This window comes from Pterocles gutturalis, unplaced genomic scaffold, assembly GCF_000699245.1.
Source record: "Pterocles gutturalis isolate BGI_N339 unplaced genomic scaffold, ASM69924v1 scaffold5427, whole genome shotgun sequence".
Lineage (NCBI taxonomy): Eukaryota > Metazoa > Chordata > Aves > Pterocliformes > Pteroclidae > Pterocles > Pterocles gutturalis.
In genome coordinates, this window is record NW_010112538.1 from 28,890 (window position 1) to 42,741 (window position 13,852).

At 42.6% G+C, this 13,852-nt stretch overlaps 1 protein-coding gene across 1 annotated transcript in view; it reads left to right on the top strand.

Annotated features, from left to right (window-relative positions):
* ULK2 (unc-51 like autophagy activating kinase 2) overlaps positions 1–8,226 on the top strand; it is a 36,455-nt gene extending 28,229 nt beyond the window's left edge. Inside the window, exons 17-26 of the mRNA XM_010074076.1 lie at positions 286–572; positions 696–889; positions 1,400–1,509; positions 2,322–2,474; positions 3,215–3,423; positions 4,700–4,878; positions 5,804–5,922; positions 6,313–6,470; positions 7,313–7,448; positions 7,554–8,226. Coding sequence (XP_010072378.1) covers positions 286–572; positions 696–889; positions 1,400–1,509; positions 2,322–2,474; positions 3,215–3,423; positions 4,700–4,878; positions 5,804–5,922; positions 6,313–6,470; positions 7,313–7,448; positions 7,554–7,621 — 1,613 coding nt within the window. The 3' untranslated portion in view covers positions 7,622–8,226. The remainder of the gene's footprint in view (positions 1–285; positions 573–695; positions 890–1,399; positions 1,510–2,321; positions 2,475–3,214; positions 3,424–4,699; positions 4,879–5,803; positions 5,923–6,312; positions 6,471–7,312; positions 7,449–7,553) is intronic.
* The last annotated feature ends 5,626 nt before the right edge of the window (positions 8,227–13,852 follow it).

The window sequence follows — 13,852 nt, forward strand, 5'->3', positions numbered from 1 at the left end:
TTATTTGTCTTGATGCAGGTTGCCAGAGGTACTGCAGCTGCCAGTACAGCTGTCACCCTGAAATGTTGAATATTTCACAGCTTGAATGTCTCATTGGTATAATGTAGCCTTAGTGCAAATAGCCGACTGACTAAATCCATTCTCCTTGCCATCCAGTGAGCTGATGATCAAACATATGTCACGATACTTGCAGTCCCATCTCCTTTCAGTTTAACTGGCATTTTGGGCTTCACAGATATATTTTTTGCAAGTGGGATTTTACTTCATTGTTTTTCATCCCCACAGGTTCTCCGATACCACCCTCTCAGTCTCCACAGTCGCTCTTGATGGGAGCGAGGTTGCAGAGTGCTCCTACCCTTACAGATATTTACCAAAACAAGCAGAAGCTCAGAAAGCAACATTCAGACCCAGTATGCCCATCCTATGCTGGGTATGGTTACAGCCATTCTCCACAACCAAGTAGGCCAGGTAGCTTGGGAACATCACCTACCAAGCATATGGGATCGTCACCTAGGAGTTCGGACTGGCTGTTCAAAACTCCGTTACCAACGATCATTGGCTCTCCTACTAAGGTTTGTTAAGTTTGCCACTGTCAGTGAAACGTGAAGTGGTAACACACTACCTGAAACAATTTCCAAGACTATTTTGGGCTTCTAACCTTGGGTTTTGTGTGTTCTTGGTCTTGATTCTTAAAGGCAACGGCTCCTTTCAAAATACCTAAAACTCAAGCGTCCTCAAACTTGCTGGCCCTGGCTAATCGCCAAGGTTTGGTAGATACCCCGTTGCAGCCTAAAGACATCACTGACCCAAGGGATTTCACGCACTTCCACTCGACCCAAGGAGGTGAAAAGCAGACAGGAGAACAGCACAGTAAAACTACATTTGGCAGGTAGGCATTGTAGTATTTATAACCTGTAAAGCTGGGTGGGTAGCTTGGCAGAAGAATGTACACTGCATGCAGCAACTTGGAGGGGAAGAGCATGCAAAAAGTGAGCTGTGAGGAGATGCTGAGGTTTGGTGTATACAACAGAAACATTTTGTACTGTGTATAAATATAGCATGGACTTCCTGGAGTGCTTTGTGTTGCTGTCTAGTACCCTTTTGTTTTGGTTATCTGAATATGGGATTTCATTGCGTCTGTGAAGCCTGTTCAGTTTTTGCTTGAAAATCTATATGGCAAAATTTGCAATATGAATCTTTAAGAGAAAATAGTCTCTTTATGGTTAGCTCTGTTTCAGTAGGCCCATGACGAATAGCATGGTTTCAAGATTTTCTGTATTTTTGTTGAAGAATTATCTGTAATAAATACCAAGAATCTGAAAGTCAGCCTTAGCTGCAAATTAGGTAGGAAGATCTTACTGAAGAACTTTGTTGTGAATTCATACCTTTTTCCATCTAGATCTGTCAGTACTGGGAAGCTATCAGATCAACAGGTAAAGACTACCCTTGGTGGCCAGTTATATCAAGGCAGCACAGACAGCCTCAATACAGAGCGACCAATGGATACAGGTAAGGAACAGACTGGTACATCCAAGCTGTCTTCATCTGCTAGGTTTTTTATGGAGTGCCAACTAGATACAGTTCTGCTTCCAGCTTCGATAATTGGTTCTGACAATTTTTAGCTTCAGTACAGAAGGCTTTTTTTAATCTTTGAAGGGGATATGTTCCATTTCTTTAGCATTGCTTTAAAAATAACTGAGACAGGAAAACATCCATTTCTGTGCTAAACACAGGAGTATCTCAACTGCCTATGCTGGCTAGGTTTGGTTTGATTTTTAATACAATGTTTGTGGCTGTTTCATTTCCTGATTCTACCTTGTTTTCTGATGAAAGCCAGTTTATGTAATTCTGGGTCGTTTTTCTCTTCCTCCCTCCCCAAGCTTGTCCCTTGCCACAAGTGGCCACCAGGAGCTCTCTGCTTGGTTTTGAACAGATGGAAGGAGTTCTGCAGACAGGGCTGGTCTTTAGCCTCCAGACATGTCATGGTCTGCCTTCAGAATTTTTCTGTTGCATCTTTTGCTGCAGGACTGGTGGTGTCCTCAGGCTCTCAGAGAGAGCCTCTGTTGTTCTTTTCTAGGCGAGGGCAGAGCAGAGAGATTGAAAGTAAAAAGATGTATGAAGACTGCATTTTGATTCTTTTTGTGTATCGCCAAGGCTGTCCACTCAGCTTGTTTTATTTGCTGTCAGAACTTTTAACTAGTCCAAGTCTTGGATCTACATCAAAGCGTGTTGTGGTGTAGTGCTCCAGTTTGCTGCATATAATTACATATTGGTATGATTATATGTAATAAGGACTAACTTGCTGAAATTTTCTCTTCCAGCTCCAGCAGGGGCTTATGGAGTTGCAATGGCACCTCCTTCCATGGGAAGCGGGGCAGGTTCTCGGGCTGTCATGTTTACTGTCGGGTCCCCTCCAAGCAGCGCCACCCCTCCTACTTGCACCCACATGGTCCTCAGAACAAGAACCACCTCGGGTAAGATTTTCCTGACAACTGTGGACTGTCCTTAAATGCAGTATTTAGTCTTGCCCACTTCTTGGGCCCGTAACCTGCTTATTGCCACGTGCAGTAGGTCCTCTAGGCCATACAGTAAAAGTGCTCTGTAATATAGACGTTAACATCAGGCCACTTCTGCCTTTTCTCTCCTAAAGAGAGGGCCAGAGGCATGGATCTACAAGACAGCGATGTGTAACCTCCTGTGTACACAGCTTTACTCCACCACAAGGAATATAGGAGATCTCTATGACAAAGGTGCAGAGGAAGCGTTAGATTTCTGATTCTGCACTTTGCCTGCTGCTGTGCATTGTGCCAGTAGCAATACACGTGGGGTGCAAGCTGACTGCATTTAGGCACGTGTCAGCTATATTGCCAAGTATCAAAGATCTCAAGGTAAAGGCCTTCATCTGCTCAGGATGAGCAGGAGTCTGCAGCAGTGTCCTTTTGTGAACTGTGGCACAACCTTTGGTCTGTACTGTTGGACTATCTGCCTTGGAATCCTTGCCAACCGTTTCCCAGAATCTGTGGTATAAAAAGTCACTGTTCATTAAAGTGTAGCCTTTGCATTCTCTACAGAGCGATGCAAGGAGCGATGAGGAGAGCCTCCCGAGAGTGAATCTGTGATGACTGCTGACTTGTCATTTGCTATCATCTGCAGCCCCAGCGCTGTGAGATGGAACAGCCTATTAGACTGAATGTGTGTGTTATTTTTCTTGTAGTTGGATCAAACAGTTCTGGAGGGTCTCTCTGCTCTACTAGTGGCCGTGTATATATGGGCTCTCCTCCTGGTATTTATATGGGTTCTTCTCCTCCGGGAGCCGAGGCAGCTCCGAGTCTGAAGTACATGCCTTATGGTACTTCGCCTCCCAGCTTAGAGGGCTTTATCACTTTTGAAGCTCCCGAATTGCCTGAGGAAACTTTAATGGAGGTATAGAAAAAATAATTTAATGTTTTATAATGTATAATGCTGCTAAAACAGAGCCATGGTAAAAAAAGAATTGCTCAGCACACTTTGTAGTTTCCTCTTCACTATCTCACATAGTCCTTTTTAAGATCTTGAAAATATTCCTGTATCAATTGTGGCCAGTTTCTCTTTGGTAGTTACTCCTGGCATTTCATGTATTTGAATAGGTAACCAAAGGAACATGACTGCTTTTGTTCACCACAGCCTCTATTTTAATGCCAAGTCTCTGGACGTGGGTGCTGACAGTAGCAGTGTCCCTCTGGGCATTGTTTTTAACTTGCTTCTTCACAGTCAGTGGATGGCATTAAATCCTACTTGTGGGAAGAGTGTCCTATATTTTTTTTAAATGTGTGGAGGAGTGACACTTTAAAAACACAGATTGGGGTGGTCTTTCACCAGAATGCTATCTTTGGACTGTAAATTTATCAAGGCAGATTGCTGTTCTGTTTTCTCATTCAGATCTTGCTGGAAGGTGTTTGGATCCTTATCAAATCTATATGTTATAACATGAATGTTTGACAGAACACTGTATTCTTCCCACAGATAGTTTAAAATTTATTTAGCCTTGCATTACTGCTAAAAAGATTATAAATATTGCTAAGATACGTTTGATTAGTTTTGAAGACTTTTTTTTTTTTTTAGCAGACTATGCATGTAGTATCTGTTTCAGTCACCCAAGAAGCAGTGAGTTGTTAGCTCCAATTGAAGTTGTTTATTTTAAATTGTAAACTTTAGCAACAGCCAGCTTTTAACATAATGTAATTCTGGATCCAAGCGTAAATTAGAGTGAAGCAGATAAGTATGAAACTTCAGTTCTCTTTTGTAGATGTCAAGTCTGTTACATAATAAAAGCCAAATGTTCCTCCTGGCTTCTCATATAAGTGCCGAGCATATTTTTGGGTTGCCGATAATATAATAACAAGTAATATGGCCCACTTGTGATTTCCTTGGTTGCTCAGGTTTCAACAAACATAGAACTCCATGTCCCAATTCCTTTGGCTTTGTTAAGTATAAGCCTACAGTATCTTGAAATCCTTAATGAAGAGCACAAGTTAATATCTGTTGATCTGTTTGGACCCATTTGGTTCTGTAGTCCCTAGTGCTGGCTCTACTATAATGTGATTTCTGCATAGAATTGCCATACCAAGAAATCCTCAAATGATTAGCAAGAGTTTTAAGTGTACTTGATTGTCTTATGGCTTACAATAGTTAAATTGTTGTCATCTTTTCCCTCTGACAGAGAGAACATACAGATACACTGCGTCATCTAAACATGATGCTGACATTTACAGAATGCGTTCTGGATCTGACAGCAGTACGAGGAGGAAACCCAGACCTGTGTACTTCTGCAGTATCGCTGTACCAAATCCAAGAGAGCATAGTTGTTGATCAGATCAGCCAGCTAAGCAAAGAATGGGGGTAAGTATGCGGTCAAATAGTATCAAGAGAATTAGTAAACACTGAATACATCAGAAGTGTATTCAGGAAAACTATGCCCTCTTTTTGTTGGGAGTGGTTGTTTTACTGTATAGAACATTTTATAGGAATACATTTTGTAACGACTGAAGACAGATCAGAAAGATAGAGCAAAGGTTAGAGAGACATTAGCTAGCAGACAAATAAAAGGACAGTGTTTTCTGGCCTGGCACATAAATTGGGGAAAGTGGGGAGGAGTTCAGGCTTGAGGCGCAGTATAGCATTTCTAAGCCTGGAAATTTGTGTACCAGCTTCTGTCAGATCTGAGCTGTCTTCTGTTCCTGTTGGCCAGGCTGAAGCAGTAGCTTTGAGGTGGAGGTTGGGAAGGGGGAAGGAGTGTCCAAATTAGACCTTTTTTCAGTGGAACCAATCAGCCCTAATACAAAATCAGAAGCGAGGAGAAAGATGAGAATTTGGAGTGGCGGGAAAGGGCAGTTCCATTTCCTGCCTTCTTCCTGAAAAAAACAACAAAAAAACCCAACAAAAAAACCCTGCAGAGTGTTTGCTTTTTACAGCTGAGAATTCTAGGGGCATAGGAAATGATTCTGCGAGAAAACTACACCCAGTTGCTTGTGGTGAGACATTGACCTCTGGCAGTTGGTCTGCACAAATAAGCGTTCCTTTTTAAAATGTCTACGTTAAAGCAGTTTGTAGTTGCTGCTGCAGCTACTAGATGAGCAGATGTCCTCTCAACCCGTGACACTGCGAAGGGAAGGGAGGGGTGGAGTTGCATTTTAAACATCTGTCTTCCTTTTCTGCTGCTGCTGGGTCCTGTGTAGAGTTGTGATTAAAAAGTGGTGTCTGCCCATGGCTTGAATGTGTTCCAGAAAGGTGTTTTGATATATGATTACTTTTCCCCCCTTCCTAGACAAGTAGAGCAACTGGTGTTGTATATGAAAGCCGCTCAGTTACTAGCATCTTCTCTGCATCTTGCCAAAGCACAGGTGAAATCGGGGAAACTGAACCCATCCACTGCTGTTAAGCAAGGTAAATGCAACATAATCTAATTTGCTTTGCTTGTGAATTTTCTTTGCTGATACATCACTCAAAAAGCTTTAAGTTGCACGATTTGTTTGTTTCTTCTGTACAAGAGAATTGTAGGTATGTAGAATTGCACAGTAAACAAAGATACATCTAGAAACTGTTAAGAAATGGGCAGTTATTAACTTGAGATGGAAATTATTTGATAAATACTTAATTCATAGAAGTGGCAGAGTAAATAAACATTAAAAGCACAAGTTTAAATGGATTGACTTTGCTAGCACTGGGAAAAGCTGAACTGAGGCTATGCTGTTGTTTGGTTGAGTGGGGTTGTTTGGTTGGTTGGTTTTTGGGGTGTTTTGTTTTGTTTTAAATTTCTTCTTACCTTTTTTCCAGTTGTGAAAAGCCTCAATGAGAGATACAAATTCTGTATTGGCATGTGTAAGAAATTGACGGAAAAGTTGAATCGTTTCTTTTCGGACAAGCAAAGGTTCATTGATGAAATCAACAGTGTAACTGCAGAGAAACTCATCTACAGCTGTGCTGTAGAAATGGTAAATCATTCCTTTTACCTAAATGATAGGACATTGAGATGAAACCTCTTCTGCATAACCAGAAAATAGAACGTATGTTTCCAAAATTCTGTTCATGGTAATTTTTGTTAGTCTTTCACTCTCTTTGCTGCCCTGCCTTAACTGTGGCTAAAATTCCTCTGGGACATTTCCCCCACATCAGCACATTTGGTACATGAACACCAGGAAATGAACTCCTAAGCCGCACAGCCCTGTGTGCTGAAGTCTCATCCAGTGAGGCTCACTAAAGCATAGAAGCAACAGAACTCGTCAGTGTACTGGGTCAATTTGAAGAACATCAGCCTGTCCACCCAAAGCAAAAATGGTAGCAAACATGTGGAAGTTTTTTCATGTAATTGATAAACTTTCTATCTGCCATGGCAGTAACCATACAGGAAACTTAATTGCTTTTTTGATGAGAGGGAAGTCTTTTTAACATAGATGTCACAGAAAAGATACTGGCAAATACTGTGCTCAACCCTGATAATGGTGTAGTCATGCACAATTAATTTGTCTCCTTTGCAGGAGAATGTAGGTATAAGAACAAGGATATTTATTCATAAGTTGTTGTAACACATGTAGACCCAAAAGATCAAAAAGTGCATTTATAGCTTAGATGTGCAGAATATCCTTAGTTAATACAGCACAGGTGCCATAATCTCTCAGACTTTGTTTTGTTGTCTTACAGTTATAAAAAACAGATCAGCTAAATTAAGGCTCAAAAATAGTTGCTTAATGACACTTTTATATAACTCATTTTGAATTTTTCATTTCATTACTTGCCTAATGCTGTTTATGTAACTGGATCTCCTGAATGATTCCAGGTTCAGTCGGCAGCTCTGGATGAGATGTTTCAGCAAACTGAAGATATTACATATCGATACCACAAAGCAGCCTTGCTGCTGGAAGGACTGACTAAAATACTGCAAGACCCTGCAGATATAGAAAATGTACACAAGTGTAAGTTTATGTTGAATAATGAAAATACTGAAAATTGCATGGAATTAATGCACTGTAAAATAACACTGAAGTCATCACCTGTGTGTTACCTCTCTCTGTTTGCAGATAAATCTAGCATCGAGCGAAGGCTCTCCGCACTTTGCTATAGCACAGTGGCTGTATATGAGCAGTAAGAATATCCTGAGGACCAGATGGTGTGAACATAAGGGACCACATCGGTGATACTGCACTTTTTTCACTACAGCTTAATTGTTGTCCTTGTTCTGCCCCACGTGGAAGATGATTCTTACATTTCTGTGGTGACTACCAAAGAAACAGCAGCATATTCAAAGAGGAGAAATTCCAAAAGTACACTTGCCTTACTGATCCAGCAGCTCCTTTTTCTTCCTAGCAACAGAATTAAAAAGAATCTCTCTTCACATTTCAAACTGATCCTTATACGTGTGCTTTGAACATGAATGATCAGGGGTTTTTTTCCCTCATGAGGTTTATAGAGTGGATCTTTCTGCATCAGGTACAAAAAGACACTTCCCTCAGAAGATTCCCTCAAAAGTTTGTGAAAAATATTTTTAAGTTGTCAGTAAAATGTGGCAGAGGGAATTTGGGAAACCCTAACCATGTGCAAGTGCTGTTTGAAGCTTTCGGGGCTCAGCTGGCTTGTGCTGGAGATCACATGTTGTAAACATGGCTCAGCTTGTCATATGAAGGGACAGCGAGAAAGCACTCTCTTATGCGGGGGAAAGATGGAAGAAATTGTGCACCATCTGTGCAAAATCCCTAGTGGATTTTCAGCTGATGTGGATACAATTTGATTATCTTCTTCCAAAATATTTTGTTTTGCACTAATTTACTAAAGCAACTGTATATTCATTTTTGAAGAACTATATAAAAAAATAGAGAAAGAAGGCACAATGGACTTGGCTGAATTTCATTTCAGTGTACATAAAATCCTTTTCAGAATTTCAAATGTAGCTTCTAGAAGACTTTCAAACAAAGTGTAAAAACTTGTATTCATGTGAACCTTTCCATTTTATACCTATTTGTCTAATACTTGAGTAACTACTGCTCTGGACTTTCTCAGTAATAGCAGTGTTGAGTTACTGGTTGTTTGCTTTTTATATAGATTTGGTTGCATCTTTTGTTGTGCATGCGATATGTGCTTTAATGCCTGCAGTCTCTAGGGGTGTAATGACAGTTCTCTGTAGTTTGTTTCTTGGGCAGTTTTACAATAAATACTGTAAGCTAAAAGGTTCTGCAAGGAACCATGCAAAAACATAAAACAATGTTGGAGTTTGAGATGCTGATAAATTGATGTAGAATATCGACATACAGTGTGTGAAAAAATCAGGATTATTTTGTGTGCGTTTTGGGGGAGAGGTGGGAAGCTTCATTTAGCCTTATAGGCATTATCATTTCAAGCATCCCATGAGATCATCAGGACAGTGATTTGCAACATATTTAGGCAGATCAGCTTCTCTGGAAATGGTTCCTATACTTTATTTTTGGGACTTTTTTGTGTTACTCAACTGCTTGAATACTTGAATAAACCATTCTCCAGGACAAAATCATTTTAATCCTCTTAAACACAATGGTCTGAACTATTTGACAAAGTTGTGCAGGGCTTACACATCACAATATTGTTTCAGTGTTCGGATAACCATGTGTTTCCTTTTACTTTGACAGAGTAATGTACTTTTTACCTTATTTATCTGTATGAAATTCCAACAGTTAATTTGAAAGTGTTTGTTTATATAATGTTTGTATTTTTAGGTCTTTAATACGGTGTTTCTACCTCTCCTTTGTAATTGCATGCATTATTCTTGAAACTAGGTAATAACTCACTGAACTGTTGTGTAATAGCCTTTTTATTATGGCCTGTATAAATGTATATTAAGGTAAAATAAATACTGACACTAGAAGTGTTTCTATGGTAAAACCAAGTTTCTGTGTCTCTGTAACCAAAGGCCAGTGGTGTTAACTTCAAAGAAACGGTCTGTTTCCCTGCTTGGGGGAAGAGATGCTCACCTCAGCAGCTGGATGTGCCACCGGGACAGGATGGGGCAAGTCGCTTCAGTTCCTTATTTCTGGGTAGCTCTGGCATAAAGTGTCCCTGAGTTTATTTTCACTTGCTTTAGGAAAACAATTTACCCTGCTTTTTTTTTTTTTTTTTTTTTTTTTTTTAACTTGGATTTGGAGACAAATACGGTGAGTAGGTTCCTGGGTAACAGCTGTATGTTCTTTCAACAAGGTGTTTATTTATTGCCTCTAGCAAAGAGGCGCTGTCTGGGCTGCCAGAACAGCGGATACAGAGCTGACTGACAAAAACTGGCAGTAATTTACAATTTCTATCCAAGCCTTACAAAAACCAGGCTTTGTCCACCTTGTAGCTAATATCCTCTCCGCAGCTGAGGTGTGCTGTGGTAGCTGCTGTGTGGCTGGTGTACTTCTTAATTGTACTATCAAGTTTTTCCCAATTTATTATTTAAAACAAACCCCTACGCTTGTGACTGGCACATAACAACAAAAGAGGATGAGGAAGGAGTGAGCAGGGAATGCTAATGATATGTCTGAACACGAATCTGGGAACAAAGCAACAGCCTTAATGCACAAGTCTAGGAGATAGGCTGCTTTTCCCAGGAACTCACTGTTTTTTGTTGGTTTTCTTTTTTTTTTCCTCAGGATTCAAGCTCATTCTCCTTCCACTCTTGCCAGCAAGACTACAGCTGCACAAACAGGAGGAGAAGAAAAGGGCTATTCTTGTTTGCTGTTTTCAGGAGGAGGAGACCAATGCTCATGGCCTGTCTTTCTGCATAAACTCATTCCACAAAGATCCTGAAGCTGTCCTCTGTCTTCAGCTCTCTGCATTGAACAGCAGGTGCTTGTTTCTACCCAATACTTATTTTTTTTCCAGCCTTTTGAAAGATAGAACTAGAAAAGAGATATTTGATGTTGCTGCTTTTCTAGTTCAGCTCTTTAGCATCTACTCAGGAGCACTGTGTTCTGTACTTGTTCTGCTCTCTCCATAGTGTATAATGTCAACTAAGGAATCTGAAACACATTTTGATTGTGACATTTGCTGCTTTTATAAGCAAGAAGTTGAGCTCTGAGCCCTTCCTCTGATACAGAGAATGAAATCTAGTTAATTTAACTTGCAACTAAGATACTACAAATGATTCCGAGAGGCGTTTTTCAGTTCAAAGGTGTGAGTTGTTCTGGGACTTGCTAGGATCTGCGTAGTCCTTGCTGCTTTCTTGTACAACAAGGTCAAGGTATTGCCATTGTCACCTGTGGGTTCAGAGGCAGTAGCTGCTGTTGTGACCCACTGGTGTCACAACACTGCACCGCACAGCCCAGCTGCACCGAAAAGGGAAGCTTGCTTTCTCATCTATAGCAAGTAAAGCCGGATACTGCTGCTTTCAGAGCTTGGTGAGGCTTTGAAATTCAGATAAGCTGGCTTGTGACCTGCCTCCTTTTTGACTCCTGTTTCCTCCTATTTTTTTGCATGGTTTTAAAAATTTTGATCCTTTGACTTTTGTCTGCTCTGATCTCTGCTTGCTACTATCTTTTTTTTGACTGCCCAGGATGCCTTTAAGTCTTTTAAGAAAATCTCCTTTTATCCTGAATTTCCCTGTCCAACCTGCGCCATAGCCCTGGCTGTGACTTTTTAAAGAGTGCCCACATGGCTCCTTTTTGTCAATCAGTGAAGTATAGCTCAGTAACCCCTCTCTTGAGGTCTTCGAATCAGCTGGAGCCCAGTCTAAGTCTTGGCACTGCTTCTTGGGACAAACACCTTTTCAATAGGCTTTTGTATGCGGCAGGCTCCCCCCTCCTCTTTGGCTGAAAGCAAACTAAATGCCAGCGGTGCTGTTGAGTCTTGTTGCAGTCTTTGTGCCAATCATTTTCATTGTTTCTTTGTGTCGCTTTCACATTTTCCATGGCCCCAGCTATGTCTACAATGCAGCCCACAGACCATGGCTCTGTACTACACAGTATCTTGTTCTTGCAAATGTGAGATCAGCCACAGCTTTCAAAACAAGTGATGCCATAAATGAACTGTGCTGCGTTTATTTTTCTAGGTTCCTTAAAATCTCTCCCTGTTGTTAATCTTCTGTACCTGCTGTTATGATTGAGCGCTGTTCGGGCTTCTGTATCTTCCCGTCTTGTGCTTCTGGCAGGATTATGTGACTTCTAGAAAACACTATTGGAACTTGAGACTAGGTAGACATTTAAGCAGAAATTGAGGATCATCAGCCTAGCTAAAAACTTGAAGTTCTGTGAGTGTGGTGTGTGAGATAAAGAAACATCTGTTAATGAGCTTTGTTGTTTGGTGGGCTCTTGAAACCAAATGCTGCACAGCCCATCTTCTAAACCCAAGTCCTCCTTCCCCAGGCTCTGCTGGATGCTTTTGGGAGCAGGGCAAGGAACAGCACAAAGGCATGCTCCCCAGGCACAGTGCAGGGCTGGAGCCTGTCTCACTGCACTGCCTTGATAGAACTGACTCAAGAGGGGAGCGAGAGCAAGGGGCTGCGAGGAATGGAGAGGAGAGCGGGAGTCTCAAGCTCAGCCTCTCAATAAAACATCTCCTGCTGCTCTAAGTATAGCCCTGGGGATTAGAGCTCCCCCAGCACTGCTTACCTCCTGATTCCTCTGGAGTTCAATTACTTTCCCATAAATAGTTCCCTTTATTGTTTCTTAGTGACTGAATAAAAATAGAAAATACTGTCAGCTCCTAGGCGTGGGGAGCGTGCCGCAGACCATGCGTTTTACCGGGTGCTGTCTGGGGAATGCTTCCATCTCACTCAAGATCCCACACTTCCCCGAAATCCACGTGTCTCACTCAGCCTCTCCAGGGAGACTCAACTGATATTTTGCAATGCTTAAAACCTCTGCAGCTTGTTTCCTGTCCATAACTGGCTAAAAGATGTCCCTGTCTCTCAGGATGCACCCACCCTGCTGCTGTCTCATTCCTGCAAATACTGAGGAGCCTTAAGACCAAGTTTCTGCAAAAACGTGGCACAGTACCAGCCTGCTGCCCGCCGGGATGAACTGGGAGATGGGACATTTGCCTCCTGGGTGTGACACCGAGCACAAGAAGCACTGCTCTGGCATGAAAACCTGCCGGCTGAAGGGTGAGAACTCTGCAGGCTCTGGAGAACATCTCCCTGCTCCTGCAGACATCCTTTGGCGAGTGTGCTGCCTGCAGAGGATGCATTGCAGCAGTTTCCCCAGCCACAATGCAACGCTCCACTGAGAGCTCAAAGACTTTTTACTCTGATTGCAGTAGCATTAACTCCTTATCTAATTTTCCTTTTACCCCCAGAGAGTGTGGTGCCTGGGCAGAGCCCCAACCTGCCCTGCCTGCAAGGATGCTACCAGGATCACAGATGGTGCGTTTGCATCAGGTAATGTTCCTGCAAGGAAAGTTGCCACTTCTACTCTCATCTTCTTGAACACAAGCCCAGCTCCTTTTCATATACGGCAGTGCAAGGGCTCTGGCAAGCCCAGCCTGTTTTTCTTTCACGTGTTGCCTCCTGCATGCAAGTGCTGGCAGTTGCTCTTGTCATTCTTTTCCACGTCAGGCTGTTTACTGCTGAGATTTGTGCAATAGCTTGTGAAATGTTCACGTGCTGGCTGAGCCACAGCCTGCAAGTTGTTAGCAAAGCCAGCTGACTTCACCAAAGCCAAGCTTTGTGTTTGGGGGCAGTGGGGGCTCAGGTGCAGCCTTAGGCTGAGCTAAAGGGCACCCCCAGCCTCAGAGAGCCTCACTGATCTGGGAAAATGTCACAAACTTTGGAGGGGAGCGTTACTCCACGCTAGCCCCATCTCCTGAGCATGAGCACCCAGCAGCTGGCCCTGTGCGTTGCAGAGGTGCGGGGCGAGCAGGGATTTAGTTGGCCATAGCTTTGGCTGAGGAGCATTATCAATAAATGTATGGCTTCTGTAAGAGCGTGTCAGAAATGGTAGCACATAACAACCCCTGAGTCATTTTCAAACAATCCCCTTGCATTGCTTAGAACAAGTTGGAACAGGACTGTTTTTAACTGGAATGAACCCAGCCTTGTCTCAGCTCCTTTCCCAACTTTTTTTTTGGCTTGTTTCCCACACAACTGCTGTACCAAGGTTAATTCCCCTGTCGCGGCCAGGCTACTGTTGATCACTTTGCCTCTTACAACCCACCACCTGCATTTTCAGCACTTGCTGGCCGGTTTTCCCTGCCCGCTTTCTCTCCCCCGGTGCGGGAGGTTGCTGCGAAGGCATCACGCTCCCTCCACCAGCCCTGGGGCTCGGAAATCCCGCGGAGGCGCTGGGTGAGTTCACGCAACACTTACTCCCCAGGGGACAAGCGGGGGTTAAAGCTGCCCTGTGCCCCTCGCCGCGCCCAGGGCTGGACTTCGCCCACGCCC